The sequence below is a fragment of the Typopeltis vanoorti genome, chromosome 2, assembly GCF_054136105.1.
Source record: "Typopeltis vanoorti isolate ZY-2024b chromosome 2, IOZ_Tvanoo_1.0, whole genome shotgun sequence".
NCBI lineage: Eukaryota > Metazoa > Arthropoda > Arachnida > Uropygi > Thelyphonidae > Typopeltis > Typopeltis vanoorti.
This window is the reverse complement of record NC_143550.1, coordinates 66,697,520-66,724,503: the sequence shown is the minus strand read 5'-3', so window position 1 is coordinate 66,724,503 and position 26,984 is coordinate 66,697,520. Positions and strand designations below refer to the sequence as shown.

The 26,984-nt window shown below is 35.4% G+C and overlaps 1 protein-coding gene across 2 annotated transcripts in view; it reads right to left on the bottom strand.

Moving 5' to 3' along the window:
• Window positions 1-26,984, bottom strand: part of LOC150109125 (gamma-tubulin complex component 2-like) — a 491,041-nt gene that overhangs the window by 175,841 nt on the left and 288,216 nt on the right. For both annotated transcript variants that reach the window (XM_090405736.1, XM_090405742.1), the window contains exons 11-12: window positions 15,114-15,191; window positions 7,171-7,376 (exon numbers count right to left, since the gene is read on the bottom strand). In XM_090405736.1, the coding sequence (XP_090261862.1) occupies window positions 7,171-7,376; window positions 15,114-15,191 (284 nt within the window). The remainder of the gene's footprint in view (window positions 1-7,170; window positions 7,377-15,113; window positions 15,192-26,984) is intronic.

The window sequence follows — 26,984 nt, the reverse complement described above, 5'->3', positions numbered from 1 at the left end:
ATGCGCACAAATTCACATGGAGAGAAGAGGCAAGGAATAAGAAAAGTCTCATTGACTATGTTATTGTTGATAGTGATGTTTTCTCCCTGGTGCAGGACACCAGAGCGTACAGTGGATTTGAAATTGACAGTGATAACTATTTAGTCTTGAGCAGGATAAAATTGAATTTCATATTTGAAAAGAATAACATGTAAGAAAGTTTTCCTCTGGAAAACGATCCAGAGGAAGACCAAGATATAAGTGGAGTGATATAGTACAAAGTGTCTTAGATGATAGAAATATAAGATCTGATAATGTTGGAGTCTTGACAAGTAACAGACTGATTTGGAGGAAAATTGTAGATTGGAAGTTAGTAATGATGTAATTTTTTCATGTAGTACTATCATATCCTGTACACCCCTTGTGGGTACATGGCAAGAAATTGATGATGATGAGACTTTTCTTATTCCTTGCCTCTTCTCTCCATGTGAATTTGTGCACATTTTTATGTTAAAACATGGTGGCAGTAATAACCAGTCCATGTCCTGAGCAGAAATCCAACAGGTATTTGCCATTATTATTAGCTTTGCTCATTTCTCCAAATTTTCCCAAAATATTTTTGTATGTCTGACAATCACTTCCTACTTTGCTATTTAGATTCCCAACAAGGACCAACTTTTCCTTTTTCATTATGTCAGTAGTTTTCTCTTGATCCTCAAAAAATTCCTCCACTTCTACCTTAGTAGAACCTTCTGTGGGACCATAGGCACAAATAATTCTCATTGTCCAGTTCCCTATTCTGATATTTGCCCACATCACTCTACTTGAGATGGCCTGCCATTCAAGAAGATTAGCCTCGTATTTAGTGTTGAATACTATGGCTACTCCTTGTTTTCCTTGATTGTCATTGCCTGAATATAACATTTTGTATTTATTGCTCAGAAAGATCTCACCAGTTTTTGTCTTTTTTGTTTCAGTCACCCTTGTTATGTCGATCTGGTACTTATCTAATTCCTCAGCTAGCTCCAATTCTTTGTCTTTAACTCTTGTGATGTTGAGTTGGGGGTGTGCTTTCAGATTTGTTCCAGTAGTTGACTTTTCGCTGTTCGCCCTGTTTCCTTGGCAAAAACAACTGGGGGCCTTGTTTAACCAGGCGACGCCCCAGCCGGCATGAAATTTTGTCATGTTGTACCATCATTTTGTATATTTAGGTAGATTTATAATAGTTTAGGTAATTTATTAATTTGAAAATATGTTTATCATGTATATTAACTTTTTGTTTAGTCTTTTTAAATATATCAATTTATTTTTTTTATTTCATCTCAAGTCAAATCACATCGTCAATTCTAAAAGGATTAAGTTTTAAAAAAAATTGTGATATTTCCTTACTATGAAGTATAAACTTAAGGTGTGTTATTATTAAACTGGTGCATATGATAGAATTGCATCTAACGTATTCAACAAGACCAAAATAAAATTAAAATGTTTATCTATACAGCTTGCAATAAGTTTAACAATAAGTGCAATAAGTTCTTTTTCTAATGATTTTTTCAATTAAGTGAGAATGGAATTAAATGCTAGTCTGGTTCTCTGACTGGTTAGCATACCAGCTCTCTGTCAATAGGCTGTGGGTTCAAATGCCTCTGTGGGGACGAATGTTTGTGACTGTCATTAGGCTTGGAGGTGAATTTCATTACTTGGTATGAGACTACTGCCCTGTGTATTGGAAATCTGAATTGGCTTAAAAACATGTTAAGTCTCTACAGAGGGGTGCCATATTGAAAAGAAAAATATCCTTAGCCCAAATGAGAGAATAAATGACTACTATTTGGGTTTTTTTTGGTCAAATTTATTTTAAAACAAAGTTATACCAACTAGTTTCACAACTGTGGCTGCTGGCTTCATCAGGGTAAAAGATGTATAAAAATAGTAAAATGCTAAAAACTGTTAACACTAAAACCATAAAATAAACCGAATACAACTGTATTTTATAAAAGCAGAAGAATGCGTACATCACACGCATAATGTGTGTATGATCTGCTAGTTGTTGTGTAGGAATGATTTGTAGTTGGTGGCAAAATTCAGTTCTGGCATGTTGAAAGATCTAATAAGGGTCTTCCAGATCTCAGGTAGAATCAGTCCTTGGTTTCTATTAAGGTTTTGTTCTGAGCGGAGAACCGTTGTGGCTTCTTTTATAATTCGGGAGCGGAAGTCCTCCTCTAAGTAGGACATTGAGCTTTTATCCCATTCTATAATGTGATTAGTCCTAGCAAAATGAAAGGCTAACCCCGATTTGTCGTCTCTATTATTATTGACGACTCCTATGTGCTCCTTCTTCCTGATTTCAAAACTTCTTGAAGTCTGGCCAATATGGTTCAAGCCACATGGGCAGGGGATGTTGTAAACTCCGGCATATTTAAAAAATGGATGACTGTCTTTTGGAGATCATAAAAATTGGCGAATGGTCTGTGCAGGTTTAAAAGCTACTCGTATACCATGTGGTTTGAGGAGTCTGGTAATCTTATTAGAAATTGTCCCTACAAACGGAATCCCAATGGTAGAATAATAATGTATATCTTCAGGTTGTCTTTGTGTGTGTGTGTGTGGGGGGGGGTGTCACAGAAAAGTATCTTGTGGATCAATTTCTTAGGATAACCATTCTTTGTAAGGTCATTTAATTTCCAGGAAAGTTCAGCTTGGAAGTCTTTATCATCTGTCGTAATGAGAGAGGCTATATTTTTTAGCATGTGTACAATGCAGAGTTTCTGAGAAATATGGTGTGAAGAAGTGAAGTGAAGTATCTACCTGTATTGGTGGGTTTGCGATAAACTGTAAGGTTGATACGTCCATCTATTGATTTCTTGATTAAAATGTCCAGAAATGGTAATTGGTTATCTTTCTCAAGCTCTAGAGTGAATTTAATTTTTTGATGCAAAGAGTTAATCTTGCTTAGAAAATCGAGCAAATCCTTTCCCATATTTTTCCAAACAATAAAAATATCATCAACGTATCTCCACCAAACTGTGGGTTTGGGGTCTAGTTGAGATAAAATTATACTTTCAAATTTTTCCATAAAGAGATCCACACAGGGTGGTGAAAGAGGGCTTCCCATTGCAAGACCTGTTAATTGCTGATAAACAGTTTTGTTCCATAGGAAAAAGTTAGATGTTAAACAACGATAGAACAAAGAAGTGATGTCTTGAGAGAATAGCTTCCTAAAATGTCGAACACTTCTTCTACTGGAATGCTGGTGAATAAAGATGTAATATTCATCTTTATTCACGATCTCCAATACAGAAAATCTGTATTGGAGATTGAGATGTTTTTTAATTTCTCCACGAAATGTTGTGAATTTCATATATAAGTATCCGAATTGCGTATATAATAATTTTGTAATATAAGTATGGAGGAGATTTGCAAGGTATTTTGATAATAAATAGGTGGGCGAATTAATACCATTTTGTACATGTTAATGATCTCAAAATAAAATTTCATTTTGACTGTTACTACTTGTACTTCTTGTTTACTTTTACAACTAATGCTCTGTTCATTTTCTCATCTCAATTTTAACACTACATAAAATACTAGGTAATCTTACTTTCCAGTTTGCAATAGCCAATTTGAAAATTTCATTTTTGTGGCTACAATTCTTCCAACACACAGGTTGCAGAAACTAAGTGTTGCATGTATGCACCATATGAGACGTGTGACAAGTGTATCTAGAAACAGAAGTGTGTTCTGTTTTTCAATCTCAATTGTGAACTATATGCGTTTGTGTTGTTTGTTTAGGTGGCTAAGGAAAGTGTCTAGCAGACATGGGACCAGATCGCGAAAACGTCAACGTAAAAGAGTTATTTATAACATGGTTGTAAAGTCCATAATTTCTAAAATGAATGTTGACCACTGTGCAACACTAAAAGAAAGGATTTTGGATGTCTGGAATCAGTTTGAGGAAAGATTGGATTTGTACAAGAGAGATGGCCTACACTTTAATGCATTTGGTATCAGGAATCTTGAAAAACTAATAACTGGTATGAGACTTAATACAGAGAATCAAGGAAACTAAATTATAATGGGAGAAATGGTGAGAATGTGTGTGTAAGAGGGACAATGTAATGTAACTGATTTAATGATGGAAATGAGCCTCCATAGCTCAGTCGGTACAGACGAGGTCCTCTGATCAGAAAGACCTGGGTTCCTGTCTATGACATGAGGAAATTTTATCTGGTCTCTTTCAACTAAAGGTAGTGTTGCCACTTTCATATAAAGGTAGAGGGTTCTTTCACTTGGAAACTTGGGTTTTTCGTCCCTCAGAACAGGCAAACTGGACTGTGAACAAACATGGATTAACAGTCATAAAAAATATATACCTAATCCCTCATTAGAAGGGCTCACCCAGCCCCCAAAAAGGGATGGGGAGAAACCACATATGAAGGAATAAATAAATAAATGATAGGAATGGGCATTATCATGGAAATGATTAAGAGGAGAGAACTATTTAAAATTTGTGTTCATCCGATTCGGATCCATCAAATGTGTGTAAATTGTCTGCCTATATAAGGCACTAGAGAAGAACAGAGATCTGCAAACTGTCCAACTATGTCACAAAGAGACCACAGACAAGAGTATACAAAAGAACATGCAGGTAGATTATTATGTCTGTACACAAATGCTAGGAGTATCAGAAAAAAAGGGGTGTTGTTGCCTTGGTCAATATGTTGGGACCTCAGATAGCAGGCATTAGTGAGATCTGGCTGTCAGAATCAGATGTACTAACCGGTATAGAATGTAAAGGGTACAGTATTTTTAGGAAGGACAAACAGGGAGTGGGTGTGCTGCTAATGATATCAAATGTCTTGAATCTGGTTAGAGTTGTGACCTATGTTTGTAATACTAGTAATAATTTTTCTGTGGCAGTGAGTTTGAAGCCATCTGATGTGAGGTGGAGTCTCTAAAGATTAAATACACAGAGGTGTTTGTTAGTGATGAAGAAATGCATCGACAAATAAATATGACGGGTGTGAAAAGATTAATCATGATGGGGAGGGACTTTTAATTATCTGAACATTCATTGGGTAGCTATGAAATCGCACGAGAAGAATGCAAATTAACTTATTTAGTTGTTGCAAGACAACTTCCTCATGCAGCATGTGACATGAGGATTTCGCGGTCAAAGAGTGTTAGATTTGATTGTAGTTTCAGAGGGTGTTTCAGTTAAAGACATAACTATTAAGTTTATGAATGTTCTATTCAGAAAAGGTTACATGCTGAACTACAAAGCAGGAAATTATGACCAACTAAAGAGTATATGAGTTCAGCGTAATGGTATCAGTTGCTGGATGGGAAGAAAGTCAACAGTGCATTGGTGGCATTTCAAAAATACTTAAATGATGCAATATCAGAATGTGTCCCTAGAGTTCGAACAATAAATAGAGTAGGAGACAAATGGATGTATAATCTTATCAAGCAAGAGATTTGGAAGAAAAGAATGATATGGAAGGAATACCATATGCATAAGGAAGATATTCATTACAAAAATTATAAGCAGAAGGACAGAAGAGTCACAAATGTTGTTGTAATTCAGGGATACAATAAATCTACTTGATTTTCTTGCATCTGCGGTATAATGGCTGTTGGGAAGGGAGTGTTCTTACCGCGGGGAGTGAGTTACTATTACCTCAACGTGAACATGTTTAAACAATTTTCGTGTGTGAAGTATATGCAAAACTTTTTAATGTCTTTTTTAGTAAAGCAAAATCAGGGGTGCGTGTTATACGCGAGAGCAAGTTATATTCGAGTAAATATGGTAAGTATTTCGACCACTAGTTGACATCCTTCTGCTGCTCCCCATGCTCAGCTGACTTGTATTGTGAGTTACAATGCATAAATATTGGCAACTCGTATAAGTAAATACGACCTCTCCATTGCTTCTGCCTTAGAATCACCACTTCTGGGTCTGCCTCCCACTGATGAGACCTCAATAAAGGTCGAAACCAGTCTGGGTAGTGGCCCTTCCCTTAATGCATAGCTTTATACATGTCTGCAAGGAGATGTGCTTTGCATTATGGGAGATACTGAGACCAGGAGTGATGAGAGCTTCATCTACCTTTGCTATGAGTTTCCTCAGTCCTGAACTACTTCAGCCGCAAACTTTGTTTGCCTACAGTTGGGTAAAGGATTAAACTAACTTTATTATTATTTTTTGTTCTTTTTCCATAGTGGAACAGTCTCTGTCTATGGGATTACCATAAAAAATAAATAAATTAATCATTAGGTCAAAATAATGACAATAATGAAAGATGAAAATCTAAAACAGCAAAATAACATTTTATATATATATAAAGGGAAAAAAAGAAACAAAAGGAGTTGACCAATGTTGCATTTTAACTTAAAATAGCAAATAAAATTTTAATTCTGCTTTTCATGTTCTGGAGCACTAGTCATGTTATCAATTTCTTAGTGTTAAAGGAAAAAAACAATGGGTCACACATAAATAAGCAACTGATCAAATGTGTTGCATGTTCCAAAATTTTTTATAAAGAATATGCCAAATTATATAAAACATGAAAATATAAATAAATAAATCTAACTCCTTTTATATCTAAAGAGAGTAAGGTAGAGCTTCTTTAGACCTTACTGACTTTTTTGAAGATTGGTTTCCACCTTCATCCATCACTGAGTGTGATGATAGAAGGTTAGAAAATAGCTGCCAACATTCAAACTATCGATGATTCAAGACTTTCAGGGAAGAGATTATGGCAAACGTGGTATTTTATGTCAGAAATAGTGTAAGTTCTTTGGTCAATTACATTTGAGCTGTCAAGTTAATAACCAGATTTTTTGGTAAGCAAACCATATCTGCATGTGCCTGAGATTAACTGCATTAAGAACTAGCATAAAAATGGACTAAAAAAGTTCTTGTAGGTAACTAGAAACAAACCAACAATGATTTTTCTTTGGGCAATGGAAACACCATTTCCAATTGGACTATATAGGCACCACTGAATACTATAACTGTTAATATTTTGACTTTATAATATTACAAAATAAGAGTAAAGAAGCAATTTAAATTTGTAATAATCTTTGAAATGAAAAAATTAATTCTTTTGTTAGTAGTAAAAATTTCTTTAAATTTTTCCATTATAGATTATATTAAAACACAAAATGTCCAAAACAAATGCTTTTATCTACCTTATTAATATTAGATGCTACAGATGAAAGCACTTCCATGTTACGCATAGTTGGTTGAATATAAAACCACAGTTTTTGCAATGATAGAGCTTTCTGGCGATGTTGATGTTCAAGCTGTGCAATTAGTACAAAGTAATCTTTTATCAGATGTCGCATAGCAGCAGCTAATGCATGATTCACTAATCCATATTCAAAGAGAGACTTTTCTGTTTAAAATAATATTACAAGAATTAGTCACTACAATATACTAAGAATACCAACTTTTATAGTATTTTAAACCAGAAATAATTAAAACATTGATTTACACTTATTTTAATTGTAAATTAGAAATAATTATAATTAGTTCTGTATTTTAAACTAGAAGGATTATCTTCTTTGAGTGTCATCCCATATCTGAGGTCAGCGATCCCATTGGCAAATTTTGAGCAATCCTCAGCCACTCTGAACAGTCCCTCAGAGCTCATGCCTGTCCACTGTCTGCCAGCCAAAATTTTTTTTGCCTTCCTTGTCCTCTTCTTCCATTTATCTTTCCTTTTACAATCACTTGAAGTATCTTATATTTTTTATTATGAAGTAGGTGACCAAGATATGCAGTTTTTCTTCTTTTTATGGTATCGAAAAGTATTTGTGATTTCCCCATTTGTTCTAGTAATTCACAATTAGACATTTCTGCTGTCCATGAGATTTTTAACATTCTTCTGTATAACCACATTGGAAAGACTTCACGCTTTTTTTTTTTTCCGATGTTGTCTTCAAGGTCCAAGTTTCTGTACTGTATAGCAGTATAAACCATACATAGCATTTAACCATGAATACTCTAAACTCTAAATTTAAATTGCAGTTACACAGTGTCAATTTCATCAGGAGAAAGTTTTTTCATGCCATGTCAATTCAACTTTAATTTCCATTTCTGGATTGCATTTTTCATTTAACCAGATCTAAGATTTTAAATTTTGTCACTCTTTCAATTTGTTTTCCATTTAAAGAAAGTGTTGAATTAAGAATTGGTTTTTTGCTTATGACCATGAATTTAATTTTGGTGATATTTATTCTTAATCTCATTTTTTCACTCTCTTCGTTCACTAGTTCAAAAAGATTTTGAAGATCCTGAATACTGTCAGCCAGGAGAGCTGTGTCATCAGCATATTGGATGTTATTGATGATTTCACCATTTATATTAATCCTTTCCTCTCTCTCTCTCTCTCCCTTTTAAGATTTTTTGAAATATGGTTTCTGAGTATATGTTAAAAAGGAGAGGTGACAGCACACATCCTTGCCTTACTCCTTGTTTGATGTTTGAGCCTCTCTCATTCCCAAGCAGATTCTAAACCAAAATGGGTATCACTAATGGTGTCTTCACATTTTCTGTATATTCTTTTTGAATTATTTTTAGAAACATTTTGAGAGCATGACTCATTAGACTGATCATTCAATTGTCATTACAAGCTTTCACATTTGCTTTTTTAGGTAGCATGATGAAGATTGACTGTAACCAGTCTTGAAGGGATTATGCCTGTATTGCATATATTATTAAATAGCTTTACAAATGTAGTAATATTGTCGCATTCTAATCACTTGACTATTTCTGCCGATATTCTATTAGGGCCTAAGGCTTTACCATTTTTAGTTGAGTTCAGTGCATATTCTACCTCTAATCTTAGAATGCATGGACCTCCCATCTGTTCATAAGTATTTTCTGGGTTTTGTCTGTTATCAGTAAACAGTTCTTCTACATACACGTATTTCATCCATTCTTGTATTTTATCATCTTTTCGGATATTATTTCTCCCTTTTTGTTTTGAAGGACACATAGTTGTTTTTTCTTAAATATACCTGAGGTCTTTTTCTGCATTTTTTGCTTCTTTGATCTGGTCTTTAATAATTTTATGAACCTCTTTATATTTTGTTGGACTATGATTTTTATATGATCGGCATTGATCCGTGAGAGAAAGACTTTTGTCAGTTATCCAATCTTATAAGAAGAATTATAAGTAACTTAATAATTAGGACTAAATAACTGGACTGATTAGTACTTTGCTTGTTAGGTCAACAGCAGATATAACAATGAATAGGTCAAAGCAATAAAGCACAATCCATACTTGCCAGTTTTGAGGAACCAGGTTAAACTTCAGAAAAGTTAACCTGAAATATGAATATTTATTCAGAGCACATTGTGAGGAAATGGCAATCAGTCCAACATTAACAGGAACAACAGCATGCTCATTTTAAAAATGTGTAAGTACCTTGAATTGCAATTCCAAATCTTAATTTGCCATTTTCAGTTAGTTTTGTCTTGAATGGATTCTAATAGTACTCTCTTTCTCATGCAGCAATGGTCATTACATAAATAAAATTTACGCATAACTGATTTAAATACAAACATACTTTGTTCCATTATCCTGAATCAGGTAAAAATTTTGCTACCTAATAAACACCCTCTGTCCGAAAAGAAACCGAACTTTTGATAGAAAATAAAACACAGGCCAATTATAATCATTCAAATAATTTATTTCAATCAATATACTTTCTCTCAGCTTCGATACAGCATTTGTCACGGTCAATTAATTTGTTAAATGAGTTTTTTATATCGGTTTTTGGGATACTGTCGAGAGTCATAGTAACTGCCACTTCAATGTTTCCAATGGTGTCGTATCGCTTTCTTTTCATTGGCAAATGAAGTTGGGGAAGAGAAAGAAGTCACAGGGTGCTAAATCAGGTGAATACGGTGAGTTATCCAACACACAAACTTGGTTTTTGCTCAAAAACTGTCTTACAATGATCGAACGATGAGATGGTGCATTATCGGGCAGAAGTGATTAGCTTCATGCATCAGGATATTCATGCCGTACACGATGAATTCTTGCTATCAATCACTTCAAAACTTAGAGATAAAACTCACCATTGACAGTTTGGCCAGACAGAACGAATTCTTTTGTGGATAATGTCCATGGAATTGTAGAAACAAATCAGTATTGTCTTCACTTTTGACTTCTCCAAGCGTTTTTTTTTTTTTTTCCCCCAGATGCCCTTCTTCTGGTGGTCTCTGCCCAGCACTCTGGCACTTTGTTTCGGGCTCATATTCAAAACATCACGTTCTGCCACCAGTAATAATCATTTCAAGGAAGTTTGAGTCCTTTGAGCAGTTTTAATGAGGTCCTTGCAGTTCAATTCAATACATTTTTTGGTCGTCGGTCAACTTGTGGGGAACAAATCACGAATTATATTTACAAAGGCCTAAACTCTTGGTCAAAACGTTGTACACAATTCTTTTTGGAATCCCCAATTCATCTTCAAACAATCTCATGCACAATTTTGGGTTTTATTTGATGAAATCACGCAATTTTTGGATGTTAACTTCGCTCAGTCCAGTTTTTGGACAGCCTGGCTTTTCGTCGTCCTCAAGCGTCTCATGACCACTTTTAAATTGCTTAAACCACTTGTAAACTTGAGTACGGGATAAGCATTCACCACCGTATGCTTTTTGAAGCATTTGATGCATTTCGGTAAAACTTTTATCAAGTTTAACACAAAAGTCAATCGCAGCTCTCTGTTTGAAACTCATTTTCCGACCGTTCGTCAAAACACACTGTCACTCTTGCCACTATAACTTGGCTTCAAACGAAACAAATGTCATAAACAGTTGACACAACACTAATGAAAGTTGCTGCTTTCGACAACAAAAAGATACAACAGGTGGCGCTGCTAGTTTCTTCTATTTTGGAAAAGTTCGATTTCTTTTTGGACATAGGGTGAACAGATGAAATATTAGTCAGCTTGGTTATTAAACTTGATTCTAAATTATTATTATCATCAGATCTCTATGAAGTCGAAACTCATCGCAAGAGATCCCACTCTCACATGCACAGCTCATCATAGATTGACTTAAATGCAATCACTATCTCTTCTCTGCACTCAACACACTCTCAGGCAATGCATTCCAATCACCCACCACTCTCCATGCAAAACATCTACTTCTCACCCCCCCCTCCTCACATTCTCCTTATACAGCTTCCAGGGATGAGATGGCATGTTGTTGTTGTTGTTACATTCTATGAAAAATCTCATCCACATTAATCTGGTAATTACACCTTACCAACTTATATGTCTTGATCATGCTCTTCTACTTCCCTCTATTTGCTAGGCTCTGCAATTTGCATTCACTCAATGTGTCCTCATACTCCACATTCCAGATACTAGAAACTGACTTAGTGAATTGTCTCTGAAATCTCTCCAACAACTCATCATCCTTATGAAAACCAGATGACCAAATCTGTGCACAGTAAACCATATGCAATCTGATCAAGACTTTGTGCAACGGAATCATAATATCTTTACTTTAACAATCATTGTTCTCTGCATCATTCCCATAATGCACTGTGCTGTCAATTAGCAAAATATCCCTGAAATTTCAGATCCCTCCCCCCCAGATTTTCATCTCCTCTAACTCCCTTAAGATATCCCCAGCAATTCTATACTCTGCATCCTATCTTTGCTTTCCATATTTTAAAACCTTACATTTTGCTAAATTCAACTGACATCCCCACACACTTGCCCATTCAGATAGTTTAAGTTAATTCAAGTCCTCTTGCAAGGCTACAACATCTGCATTACTTCTCATAACTCTCCTGGACTTTGAATTATCTGCAAACAACTGTATATCATCATTTAAACCCCTTCCAATGTTATTTACATACAAAATAAACAATAATGGTCCCTAAACAGATCCCTGGAACACAGCACTAGTGACTTTCCTCTTCTGGAATATTACTCTCCCATACACAACCTCCTGATACCTATCAGACAGCCAGTCTTGAATCCAACACACTAATCTACTATCTAACACCATCTGTTCCAATTTAACTACTAGCTTGTCATCTGGAAATTTATCAAAAGCCTTTGCAAAATCTAAATTTACTACTTATATGCATCCTCCTTGTCCAAAATATTTAACACCTTGTTATAAGAAGTTAGCAGATTGCTAAAACACAATCTTTCTCTAGCAAATCCATGCTGTCCATTAAAGGGAATTCTGCTACTGTCAATCTAGTTCTAAATCCTTGTCATCACTAGCTTGTCCAAAACCTTCACCGCAACTCTGACAAGCAGATTAGCCTATAATTCGAAGCCATAGTCTTATCACTCACTTTATGAAGAGGAACAATTTTGTCCTCTTTCCACTCTTTGGGAACTTGGGCCAATCTAAAAATCATGTTAAAAAGTTAAGTTAAAACTGTCGCTAACTCCTTGTAACATTCCTTCAAGACACGTGCTAATATACCATCAAGTCCCATGGCCTTTTTGACATCAAGCTCTACAGTTTTCTGCTTAAAAGTCATCAAAAAACTACTAAATAACTTGGATACTAAAAAGTCTTCTGGTGCTGATAGCATCTCCCTAACTGTTCTCAAATGTGCTCCAAAGCTAACACCCTTCGTGCATTGTATCTATAATTTATTATACATAGCTGGCTTATCCTAATTCATGGAAACAATCTCATATCCATCCTATTTCAAAAAAGGGTGATAGAAGTCTACCCTCAAACTACCGACCAATTGCCATCACCTCTGTCCTCTCCAAAATAATGAAGAAAGTCATCAATAGCCAACTCCTCCACTACTTAGAGACCCACGAATTAATCAGCAACCATCAGTTGCTAATTAATTTAAGACCTACAGCTGACCTTGTAGCTTACATCACCTACTACTGGACATGTACTATGAAAAGGTTTGGAGAAACTTTTGCTGTCATCCTTGACATTTCCAAACCTTTTTGATCATGTGTGGCATCAAGGACTACTAAACAAATTGCCATCTTTTGGTCTCCCTGCCACTCTCTGTAATTGGGTAGCCAGTTTTCTGGTCATTCTCCGTGAGGCATGGTAAATGGCTCCCGCTCTTCGAGCTGCACCACCAATGGAGTGCCTCAAGGCTTTGTCCCATCAACTACTCTTTCTCCTGCATATAAATGACCTATTCACAATAGCCACTAATCCTATCCACAGCTTTGCAGATGATAGTACTCTCCACTCATCCTATTCGTTTGACAAAGCATGCAGAACTCTGACATCCCAGGCTACACAATCATCCACAACTAGTGCCTTAAACTGATCTACATACTATCCTCCAATGGGATGAGAACCTTGTTATGTTCAATGCCACCAAACCAGTCTTGCCTTTTCTTGTACAAAAGAGATACTAGCTCATATACCCTTACTTTCAGTAATACACAAATCACCAGACAAGATGAGATCTCTTTGCTTAGACTAATGTTTACCTCCAGTCTTTTATGGCATAAACACATCATATCAATAGCCTTCTCAACATCCAAGAAATGTGGCATTCTCTTTCATTCAAGAGCCTTTTACATCTAACTCTTCACTATATACAAATCCCAAATCCATCCATGTTTAGAATAGTACTCACATGTTTGGGGTAGTGCAGCTAAAGCTTTCCTTAAAGTTCTTGATGCCATCCAGAGGCATGCGATTAGGCTTAGATGATCCTTTCCTTACAAACTCACTTCGATTTCTATCTCACGGGTGCAGTGTTTCAGCATAGTGTCTATTCTACAGGTACTACCATGGTCACTGCTCCAGTGGATTGGTAACCATTATTCCTCCACTTTCTGCTGCACCTGTTAATACCAGACCTGCAACTTCCCAGCACCTTTTTACTCTGCAACTGCAAACAAACAAACACACAGAGTGAACCTGCTTCTATTCATCCCCTCTTATTATGGTCACCACCCTCTGAAACAGCCTTCCGAAAGAAGTATCCACAAACAACTACAACCAACCTGCAACTCTTCAAAAAAACTTCTTTTTCGGTCCTCATCTGCACCCCACTCATGGCACCGATGTGCCCATAGGTCCCTCAACCTCTCGTGTATGGGATCAATATATATAAAAAATAATAATAAAATAAAAAAATTTTATTTGTTGTCTTCACTAAAAATTGTGTTCTAAATAGCTGAAACGTTTTACCTGTTATATAAGTTCTCCATTCAGGATGCAGTTGATATTTGCAAAGTTTCCATATTTTCATTGTCTTTTTATTGCTGATTTTCATCTTTTTTATGCATTAGGCCTAGTGGCCTGTTACAGAGTTAAGTCCTTTTAAAGCATACCCATCCTGAGGATAAGATGGTTAGCCTTATGCCTCCCAGTGTGTCCCATGTCTGTAGATGCATGTGTTCACAGGGCAGGTTTGCCTGTTCTGGAGGACGAAAAACCCGAATTTACAGGTGGAAAAACCCTCCTACCTCCATATGAGATCGGCTAACTCACCTTTCATCGAAGAAGACCACATAAGGGTTCCTCACGTCACTGACAGGAAAAAAAGTATGTTCACATAACATCAATGTGGCATATAATCCTCTCTGCCAAACAGGCCTGACAGCAGTGGACCATACTCAACATAAGCCTATAAGAATCTGTGGCAACAAATCCTATTCTTTCACTAGAGCATACTTTAGTCACTGCTTTTGTCACCAAGTGACAAAAGTGCAATATGATGCCCAGGATCCCCCCCCCCCCCCCCACACACACACATCTGAATAAATTTAAATCTGGTAAGATAAAAATAACTATCTCACTGAAAATTTTAAATATGCGCTAAAGGTTTAATATGAATCAAAGTCAAACAACTCACAAATGTAAACTACAGACTCACAAACATTATTGGGGGAGGATTTAAAAGCAAGAATCAAAACCAAAAAATGAGTGGAAAATTCTGAAGAGAACAGTGATTTGACTCAGTCAGGAAAATGTGTACTGAGGTTGTCTGCAAAAAAGAAAAACAAGAAGAGAAAATAATAATCATAATAATACAATTGAGTTTCAGTTCACGAAATTTGAAAACTGCTTTATAGTATGAAAACATTTCAAATTATGAATAAGTTTTCTCAAAATGTAAAATTTATATAAAATTATTAGATAGACGTACCTTCAATGAAACGCATGACTATTGAATACTGGCAACATAATGGAAGAATTCTTTTTATTAATTCTTGGAGAGAGAGATCTGAAAAAATAAGATATTTAATATAATCTGTAAGGCATATATAAATAATGTGATGTGTGTGTGGTTAAACAAAAGTCCACATACACGTGATTAGCATGCAGATATACAGTTGAACTTTGTTATAACAAGATCATAGCTGTAATGACAAAAGCCATAATGATTTTAATTTTAATATATTCCCATACAACTGCTCACCTTTAAAACAAGTACCAAAATGGATATCCCATACAAATTTTGGCAAATTTGCAAGCATTTTTAATTGCTTGGGTGGCTCCTGGAATATCCAATTCTTGGAATGGACAAAAATTAAAAGAGTGACAGCTTTTTCCACCTGCATCAGATTATGGGCTAGTTTATAGCCTAATCTAGTCCTTGGGGAAGATCCCCAACTCTACATACCTCTCTAATGTCTAGCCTCTAGCTCTTCTTCCTCATTTTGCATAAACACTGCCATGACTGTACAATAGTAAAAATGACCCCTTCTGTCAGAAACATGTCCACTAAAAGACAGTTCTCTCAGCTCTCAAAAAAGTTGAAATTATTCATGAGTTAGAAAGTAGTAAGAAAAATGGTGAAGTGTGTGAAAAGTTTTCTTCATCCTCTTCGACAGTATTGACATCGTGGAAGAATAAAGATGTTTTTATATTGGCAATGGAAAACAACATAACTGGAAAAAAAAATAATAATAATAAAAATTTAGAAAGTGCAAGCTTACAAATGTTGATGAGGCATTGCTTCAACTGTTCACTACACTACAGAAAGAAGTGCTGGATTTTTAGTAGGTCAGATCATGAAGACTGAAGACTCAAGTGGAAAAATATGATAAGCAATTTGGCTGTGACGATTTTGTATGTAACAACAGTTGGTTGACTTGATTTAAAAACTGACCTAACAACATTTATGCAAAAATTAGTGGAGAATCTCGTTCTGCATATTGAATAATGTCAAATGAATGGATTGACGGTGTTTGGGTAGAAATCAATGGACAGTTTGGACAGATCTTTCCTGATTTTAAGATTCTTTTAAATCTTTCCTGAATTTTAAGATTCATAAATAAAAAGACTAATTGAAATTGTTTCTATTATTAATTTGCAGTGTTTTTATTAACAGAGAAATAAATTGTGTTTAGTGTTAAGTGTATTTTAGTTTATACAAGCATATTCATACAAATATCAAGGTATGTAATTATTATGTTTTTCTTTATAACACTTTTATTTTATTGAATCTATTTTGTTATCAAGTTGGTGAGAATTTAAAAAAAAAAGGAGATAGATTTAACTCATCACTGATATAGTGAGTAATGGTTATAATTCTAGTAGAAAGGCTTAGACGTTGGTTACACATGCTTACTAAATAACTTAAGGAAATGACAACGTACAATAGAATATACATTAAATTAAACTTTAATATATTTCCAATATTTCGGTAACGTCACGTTGCCACCTTCAAAGGAACTTACAGTAAAGACATGTGCATGCAGGCAATAAACATGGTAAATGAGAAACGAAGCGAGGAAGCTATGATTTTCCTAAAAGTCCTGATGATGCCCCCTAGCAGACTATGTAGGTTTCTTAGGGCCTCAGCCCTAAGAAACATGCCAAACCTGAAAAAATTTAGTTGCATGAGACTTCCCCAAATTTTGGGAGGCTTACATCAGGAGTCCAATGGCCAAGAATACCTACATAGCCAGCTAGGGGGCACCATCAAGACTTTTAGGAAAACCATAGCTTCCTCGCTCCGTTTCTCATTTACTGTGTTTAGCGCCTGCATGCACGTGTCTTTACTGTAAGTTCCTTTGAAGATGGCAACGTGACATTGCCAAAATATTGGAAATATATTAAAGTTTAATTTAATGTATATTCTATCGTATGTTATAATTTCCTTAAGTTATTTAGTAAGTAATGGTTATAATGAGGAAATTTTGTCAACCCCCCCCGGTGCTTGTTATAACCAAGTTCGACTGTAGTTGTAGAAATATTTCTTAAAGAAAGAATTTATCAGCATTTTTTAATTTAACATGATTAGCATGAAAGAAAATGTAATAGGAGTGTTAATGCTAAGTACTACCAATTTCATCATCCCATCAGAGGACTTTGATGGGTGCATATATACAGAGAAGATTCAAATAAATAGAGATAAACATTATATACATGGTATGTGTCACAAAAATATAAAAGAATTATTATGGTGTTTGAAACTGTTATGTGGAAGTTGGCATTCCTTGTATTCAAGGATGTGTTCTTGCTTTGGTTGAATCACGGCTCATTCCCAATGGTGGAACAGAGCCTGTAAATCTCTGAAAATCTATGGAACAGCAAAAATTTATAGTGTATATTTTCTGTTCCAAAGACAAAAATAATGTGATGTTCAGGAAGGGAAGTAAACCAATAGTTTCTAATTCAGCTGTAAACTTGATTTTATGCTGTTGTTAAGAATAAATAAATAAAATCTAATGCTTTTTATTATCCTATAGGGAGTAGGCAAGGGCCCAAGACTACTATCATCATCATAGGTGACATCTTCATACTGAAGGTTTGCAATTATGGATCTATCCATAATATAACACTGGGGTTAATATTGCACAGGGGGCCACAAGAACCAAGTGAAGGGGAAAAGTTCCCTATATATTTTTGACTGTAGATCCATGTGTGTTCACAGGGCTGGTTTGTCTGTTCTGAGGGACAAAAAAACCCGATAAAGGTTCCTCGCATCATGGATGGGAATCGAACCCATGTCTTTCTGACCAAAGGGCTTCGTCTATACCAACTGAGATATGGAGGCTCCCAAAACTATCACTACTTATAAATGCCATTGGTGGAGAGGCAGAGAAGTGTCTGTTTCATATCCATCCCCATCTCTTCCAATTTGTGTGTGAGAGTTCCATGCACACATCTGCAAAATCCAGCAGTATTATTTAAAAAGTTACTTTGCTATAAAAAAAAAAAAACTACTTTGTGTCCTTTCAATTCTCTTGGAAAACTGAAACGCCTGCTGCATCTCCTCACTTGGATAACAGACCCTTGCAAAGTGGTCACTCCGAAACTCAACTATTCTGTCTGTTTTGCCAGCTTGTTACTATCAGTACTCAGTTAAATGTATCCTTCCATAGTGATTCTTCTCTTACTCGCCACACAGCAAAATAACTCTGGCATTCTCTTTGGCCTGCTCAGATAATTTCTTCTCATAATCTGATTTTGCCTTCATTTCCATGCTAGTCATCTTTCTGGCATGAGCCTTGTATTGCTTGTGAGTTACAGATCAATCTTTCTTCTTATATACTCTCCACAATATTTTCTATTTTTTAGAGATCCCGCTTAATGATACTACTCATCTATCTTACTCCCACCTAATTTATTCTCTTCACCTTGGGTATACAGTCTGATATTGCTTCCTTCAGATGACCCATGAATATCTTCCTAGCATTGCTAACATCCTTTCCTTATAGATTCTTATGCTATGGTACTGCTTCAAGTTTTCTCCTAAGATAGTCATAATCACTTACCCTGCAGTTCAACATATATCACTTCTTAAGCGAAAATTCCAGAATGTTTGGCAACATTTCTAGTCAATATAGCATGATCAATCTCCCTGAGAAGCAGTGGGCTAACATGAACATGGATAAATCTGATCATATAACCAGACCTAGCACTCACATTCTGAGTTTCAAGTCAGAATGTGAGTCCCCACAATATGCTGTTTCAAGTAATTCTATTTCATATAATAAGTTTAGTTTGATCCTTTATCCAAGTGTGAGCAAACAAAGTTTTGCACCTGAGAGTATCTTCAGGCCTGAGCTAAGGTGGTAGAGTTGAAAACCAAGGCAACTCGTGGCAAAGGTGGAGAAAGCTATCATCACTCCTCCATCAATCTCATAAAACAGTTTAAAAAAAAAAAGGCTTCACAAGGATGAATACTTCATCCTTGTGAAGTCCCTAAAGATTTAAGGATGAAGTATTCATGCTCAAGAAGTTTTTTGTTCAGTACCAGAACTCTCTGTCTGCCATAGAATCATACGTGAATGTCCACTAACTAGCAAGTAATAAATGCACTTGGGAGTGGAAAACCTGGATGTATACTAGCACCACATCATCTTGAACACCATCACTGTACCACTGGGTAGAAATCTTACTGCTGTGCTGGTGACCCTTGCAAGCAAAAGCACTCTCCAACTGATCCTAAACAAAGTAATGCAAGACTACCAAGATCCTCCTTCCTGGATGTTACTAGATCGCATTGAGTGGAAAATACAATGGCAGCATACTGGATCCCATGATGGTGGTCTGAAAGATAAGGATAGTAAGAGACACATGAGAAATAGATCTAAGGTGATGATCTAAGCTATGCACAGTGCTACCGCTACATTAGATAAAGCAATAGAAGCACATAAGGAGGGTTCTAAAGTTGTTGCATAACCTGGATAAGAATTTAGCAATAAGGAGAGATGGGATATCAGCACATATGCTAAAGGAGTTCTGCTCCAACTGGCTCATCCTTGGACATGTTTGTATATTCATGGTAGAAGGGACAGAGTAAGAGAACAGAACCTTGTGGGACCTCCACTTGGGTTATACACTTAGAAGATAAGGAACCATCCAGTCAGAAAACTGGACGTCCAATTGCTGAAGTCAAAGGTAAATGAAATGATAAGAGTTTACTTAAAAGGCCTTGGATATATCAAGGGCAACCACTTGGGACTCAAACTTTTCCATGGTGTTGACCAACAGTGATAAATCCATATTGATAGTCATTTATTAGCCAAGAATCTTCGAGATAGCATAGCAGTTGAGTGTTGATTGCTTTTCCATACTTTGGAAAGAACTGGAGTTAAGAAAAACCCTTTTTAGGAATAGGTTGAATATGAGCTAATTTCCAGACTGCAGGGTAGATACCAGTGGAATTAGAGAATTTAAAAAGATGATGTAGATTAGAAAGAAATTAACTCTGGATTCAAACTTTTAGGACAATTGGAGAAATGCCATCAGGGCCGGGAGACTTTTTGGTATCCAGTTTGAGCAAAATTTTCCTGATTTCTTTCTGGTGAAAGAACACATTAAGTATGGATCCCAGGTATCCTATGCACTCCATACATTGAGTATGGAGTGCATAGGATACCTGGGGTACATTTACCAAAATCAGCAGCACAAGAATTGGAGAAAAAGTAGGAAGCCGGGAGGTTGGCTTTTTCTTGGTGATGAAAACAGAGCCATAAGGATGCAATAGTGGTGGGAGCAGTGTTGGACAAAAGTTGTGACCAATGACTTTGGCTAAAGACCAAAATGCATAGCTGCCATTTGGAGAGGATGCAAATTTCCTGCTTTCAGCTCTCTCAAAGTTATTTTGTGACATGATAGTTTCCCAGCAGCTATTCCAGGCTTTGGTCTAAGCAGTACATGTGAAGGGAGTTTTGGGCACAAGCCAGTAATGGTATGCTCAATTCTTCTCCTGTATAGCATGGCACACCTGTGGAAGAACCAAGGTTTAGATGGGAGACAGGAATTTAGGGTAGAACAGAGAATAAATGTCTCCATGCCAATAAGAATCGTTTCAGTGATATGTTCACAGGTTTGGATCAGATGACAGGAAGCAATAATCCATCCAAGCATATGTGACATAGTAGCAGCATAGATCATCCCACTTGACTTTCCTGTAATGCCATATAATGCATGGATACGAGTGATTCTATTAATACTGTTTCAGAGGGAAGAAGATCAGCACGAGATTGTAGTCAGAACTACCTAGAGGCCAGACCACATTAGGTTGTGGGTGATGGCAAATGAATCAGCCTCTCTACCTGCTTGATCTGTGCATTTGGAGTAATGTTCACAACACCTGTTGGGAACATTAAAGTCTCCAAGGAAGATGATCTCACTGTTAGGAAAATTAGATTGAAGAATATAGACTTTTAAGGCAAAGAAACTAAAAGTTCAGAATGGTTGGTGACATTAGGAGAAAGTAGTAGATGCAGCATATGAATTTGGCAGAATGGGATTTTCAGAGATACATAGTATTAAATAATGAACTAAATTGGTATAAGAATGAATTCAATTGGTATAAGAATACTCTCTGTGAAATCTTTAGGCCAACCTCATTTACAAAACAGGAGTATGGCCTAAAGATTTCACAGAGAGTATTCTCATACCAATTGAAAAGAAAAGCAATCCTGCTAAGTGTAGTGACTACAGAACTATAAGCATACTCTCGCATGCCTCCAAAGTACTGCTAAGAATATTAAATCAACGACTGTATAATAGAGTGGTGTATTTTCTGGGGGATGATCAATTTGAATTTAGAAAAGACAGAGGAACTAGAGATGCAATAGTAGTAATGAGGACCATATGCAAAAGGAATATAGAAGTAAATAAAGAAGTTTATATATGTTTTGTTGACCTTGAAAAAGCGTTTGACATGGTGAAATGGGAAAATCTGATGCAAGTGTTACGCAAAATAATAAGTTTAGATTGGAGAGATTGAAGGTTAATAGCTGAATTATATATGAACCAGACTGCCATGATAAAAACAAAAGTAGGAAAAACTAAAAAATGTGTGATTGGCAAAAGTGTAGGACAAGGATGCTGCCTGTCACTGACGCTCTTCAATATATTTGCAGAAGAAATGATAAAAGAAGCATTTGATGAAGAGAAAAGAGGAACCACGATTGGAGGAAGAACAATAGAAAATATTAGATTCGCAAATGATCAAGCAATATTAGCTAATACTGAAGACCAACTACAGCATCTAATGCAAAAATTTGAACGTATATGCAAGAAATATGGTATGAAAATTAACACAAAGAAAACAAAAGTGATGAGAGTCTCCAGGAAATCAGGAAGTATCAAGGTGATGATGAATGGAGAAAGTGTAGAGCAAGTGAGACAATACCTTGGTAGTATAATACAAGAAAATGGAAAATGTGACATGGAAATAAAAGAAAGAATTAACAAAGGAAAATATGCATTTTATAGCAAGAAAAATTTGTTTATTAATAAAATGAATAAAAATCTAAAGAAAAGGCTTATTAAGCATTATATTTGGAGTATGACCTTATATGGGTCAGAAACATGGACAATCGGGAAGAAAGAAGCTAAAATGTTGGTGGCATTTGAAATGTGGTTATGGAGAAGAATGGAGAAAATAAAGTGGACTGAAAAAATCACCAATGAAGAAGTATTACAAAGAGTTGAAGAAGAAAGGAATTTACTAAAGACTGTAAGCATAACTGGATAGGACATGTATTAAGAGGAGACAGCCTACTGAAAAGAATGATAGAAGTGAAAATTGAAGGAAAGCGACCAAGAGGAAGGAGACGACTAATGATGCTTGATGATATAATGGGCACAAGAGGATACCAGGAAATGGAGGAAGCAAGAGACAGAAGAAACTGGAGGAAGAGAATCTGCTGAGTTATACCACTGGACCTGTCAAGAGACAGAACACTAATGATGATGATGAAGTATAAAGTTATATACTTCAGTGAGATGAAATATCCAACAGCATTATACTGGTTGGATTGTGCTTGGAGTAATGATGGATAAGAAGTTATAACTACAACTCAGAGGATAACTAGAATGGTGAAATGAATATTGCCATGTAAGGATGTGGAAGTCATTTTGCCTCTTTAAAAGGCCTTGATATGATCAGACCTGGACTACTGTGCACAGATTTGATTTCCTGGGTTTGGAGGAGATAAAGACGCTGTGGAAAGGTTGCAAAGAAGAGTTACAAATATGGTACTGGGATTATGGAATGATGGTTACAAGGATGGATTGAGAATATGTGGACTGCAGACACTTGTATACAGAAGAATATAACGAAAAATTTCTCATTTATATGGACAGTGGGGGAAAGGACAAGGGGACAATCTGTGGAGTTAAGTTTGAATGTGGTTAAGAAGAGAGCGAGAGCTCGATTTTTCTCTCACACGACAGTGGAAGGAAGGACAAGGGAACGATCTGTGGAGTTAAGTTTGTATGCAGTTAAGAAGAGAACAAAAGCTCGATTTTTCTCTCACACGATTGTTAGTAGAACAGTTTGCCTGTTGAAGCAGTGAGTGCATCTAGAGTAAATGGACTTAAGAGAAGGTATGAACAGCTGGATGGTGATGTGTAGCCTCCCTCAATGAGTCCTTGACTACCTGGAGGCATAATATTTGAAACTACAATTCATCTCTGAAAGTTGCTCAACTTTGACTTTTTTAAAAAACTTTCTTACACTTTTATTTTCAATATGATATTCAATTTTATCCTACTCAAAACTAAATGGTGATCATTTTCTATTTCAAAACTGCTGTATACTTGTGTCCCAAATGATTGTGAAGGTATTTCTAGCAAACAACATATTCAAATGAGACTTTTCTTATTTCTTGTGTCTTTTCTCCCTGTAAATTTGTGTACATCTTTATACTGGAACATGGTGTTATTAGTGGTTTATTAGCTTTACTCTTTCCTCCAAATTTTTCTAAATGTCTGATAATTGTTTTTTCCTACTTTGTTGTTTAGAATGCAAAAAAGACCAAATTTTCCTTTTCTTTGTGTCATCTGCATTCTCTGTCTCAAAAATTGCTTACTTCTTCCTCAGTAGAATCTTCTGTGGGATCAGAGGCACAAATAAGTCACCATTCGATACTCCATTATCAAATTTTCCTAGATCACTTTGCTTAATATTGCTTGCCATTTAAGATTATCCTCACCTTTATCGTTGAGTATGTAGCTACTCCTTTTCCCTGATCATTATTTCCTGAATATAAACTTGTATTTGTTGTTTAGAAGAATTAATTTTTTTCTTGTTTTGATAACACCTGTTACCAAACAATCTGGTACTTATACAATTCTTCTGCTAGTTCCATTTCTTTTCCATTGATGTTTCTTATGTTAATAGTGACAATCTTAAACTCTGATAATGTTGAGTTGAAACTTAATATTCCATCTAAGACTATTCATATGTTCAATTTGCAAGTCATTTTATCACCTCTAATTCCTTATACGGTATTCTTTCCCAATTTCTAACTTTTTTTTTAATAGAGTTGAGAACATGCGATACTTATCATGATACTTATTTTCTTCACAAAGTTTTCCTACAACTGTTGCTTAATGCTTTTAATGCATATCTTGGTGTTTTCTTACACTTTTGTCTGCATTTATTATTATTATAATTATTATACAGGTATCTCCATGGATTCAAAAGGTTCATCACAGGAGACCCACTTACCATTATTTGCAAAATATCTATCATATCTCTCCTTAAACTTGTTCACTGTTGGGTACTCACAACTATCTTTTGCAATTCCATTCCACTCAATTACCACTCTCTAAACAAAGCACCCACCTTTACTAACCACACTCTTACACAACTTTCAGGAGTGACCCCTTGTTCTCACCTTACTACTCATGTATTCAGAAATTTCTTTTGTGTCAATCTTATAGAATCCCTTTAGTAACTTATAAGTTTCTATAATGTCCCCTGTCCTCCACCTGTCAATCCAACACTGCAACTGACAGACCCTTGATCTATCTTCTCAGGGAGCATTTAACAGACCTGTCATCAGCTTGGTCACTCATCTCTGAATCCTTTATGCCATCTCCTAATCTCCAAGAAACCTAGGTGACCAAATCTGTGTACATTAGTCAAGATGTGGCCAAATCATAGCCTCTCTGTCTTAATTTATCAATGTGTTCAACATGCAAGTAACCCTCTGAGCTATTTTGCCAACCCTTGCACTTCAAATCTCTATCTCCATCATCTTCCAGATCCCTAGCCTAATCAATTTCCTGTAATCCAGTAACAAAAACGTGATATAAAGTATGTAATCTTTTCATCCTGAAGTGCATTATCTAACACTTCAGGGCATATGCTGACTTATTTAAATGCTAGCAACTTATGATTTCTTCTCTTTCAGCTTTCTTTCTTTAATTTCTTGAGTGAATCATAGTCCAGATAACATCACCATATACTTCACTAGTAAATCAACATTTTCTGTAGATTTTGGCAATAGGTTTCATTCCTGTTTTTAGCCTCTTTCATTTTAAAAATAGATTTACATTCTTTAAAAATATTTTGAATCTCAGATCACTTTTCTAGTGGCAAACTGTAAGACTAAAAAACAGACAAACTCGAGAAATTCTCCAATAATATCTGTAATATTTATTATGATTTATCTGTTTAAAACACTACTTTTATTCTTTCTAATTTTTTTTTTAATTTCTCACTTTTGTTTCTAAAATTTATTTCAAGTTCCCTGAATACTCTTTTATCCTGGACATGTGAAGATATGACTACTGACAATACTACAATCAATAAGACTTATTTCTGCATGTTCTCCTGATGTGAATTTATGCATATCTTTATGATGAAACATAGTGTTATTAATGACTGTGTCCTGAACAGAAATCCAGAACGTAACAAGTATCCGTTATTATCAGTTTTGCGATTTTCTCAAAACTTTACCCAAAACATGTTTGGTATGCATTTCTTTTTCTGTTTTTGTTATTGGGCTCCAGTAAGAACCAGTTCTTCTGTTATTGCATCAACTTAAATTTCTAATAACTCAAAAAAATCTATTCCTTCTCCCTTACTAGAATCTTCTATGAAACAACGGGCACAAAAAAAAGGCACGTATAATTTCCCATTGAAATTTTATCACATCACTTTCATGAAAACACCTTCCATTACAACAGTTTATTTTTGTGTTTATTGTTGAATACTATAATTACTATTTCTTTTAGCTAATCATTACTGCCTAAATAGAACATCTCACAGTGATTATTTAGAAGTATCTCACTTATGTTTTCATCTTGGATAATGTGATGAACTCAATATATTGTTAAACCAACCAACCATGAAGTTGGTTGGTTTAACATTCCTGCAAAACACAAAACAGATAACCTTTTATCTGTTTTATGTTTTTTTTTTTTTTTGTTAGAATTATTCTAATTATTACACTAATTATAATGACTGCTTTTAGTAATATTACTGTTTTTTTTTCATGTGCATCATATTTGGCATAGCAGCAACACTGATTAACTTTCAAAATCACAAGACAAACAAATTAGACAGATAATGTGGGAAATTAAAAAAAAAAAGTTGAGAAGCACAAAAAGGATAAAAATGATAAGCAGCAAAATGTGGTAATTAGTAATACCGACAAATAAGGAATGATAATTAAAATGAAGTAGAATATAAAAAGATTAGTATGGTGGTGATTCACTTTTAAAACATAACAATGGAGTCTATGTTACCACTTGGATTTTTCTGAGAGGAAAAATCAAGAAGGTAGTGAATGCAATTGAAAAACATAAAAAAATGGTACTTTTTGTGGTACAACCAATTTAACAGTGATAAATTCAGCATGAGAAAGGATACGAAAGAACTGCTGGAAGAAGTGAGAGAGAGAGAGAGAGAGAGAGAGAGAGAGACAGCGAAAACAGTTTTTTTTTATTAAGATATGGCAGCAGTCAATTGTAAAAAGGCTATGATTCAAGCAAATTATTCAATGAAATTGTGTAGAAGGAATGATTATGTTATTTTGAATGTGCAAGATGGGTTTGAGGGAAGAATAGATTTATATTCTTTAACAGGGACTGCCTGCACTTGAATGGATTTGGTATCAGGAGTTTTGAGAAATTTACTGGTATGAGACCTAATATGGAGTCAGGGAAACTAGATTGGGATGGGAGGAATGGTGAGAATATGTAAAAAAGTGACTAAGTTATGCTACTATGTCAATGATATGAAGTGCATAATCATGGATGTCATTAAAATAAAAGGATATCTGCAAGTTGTCCAACTGGATCGTGTAGG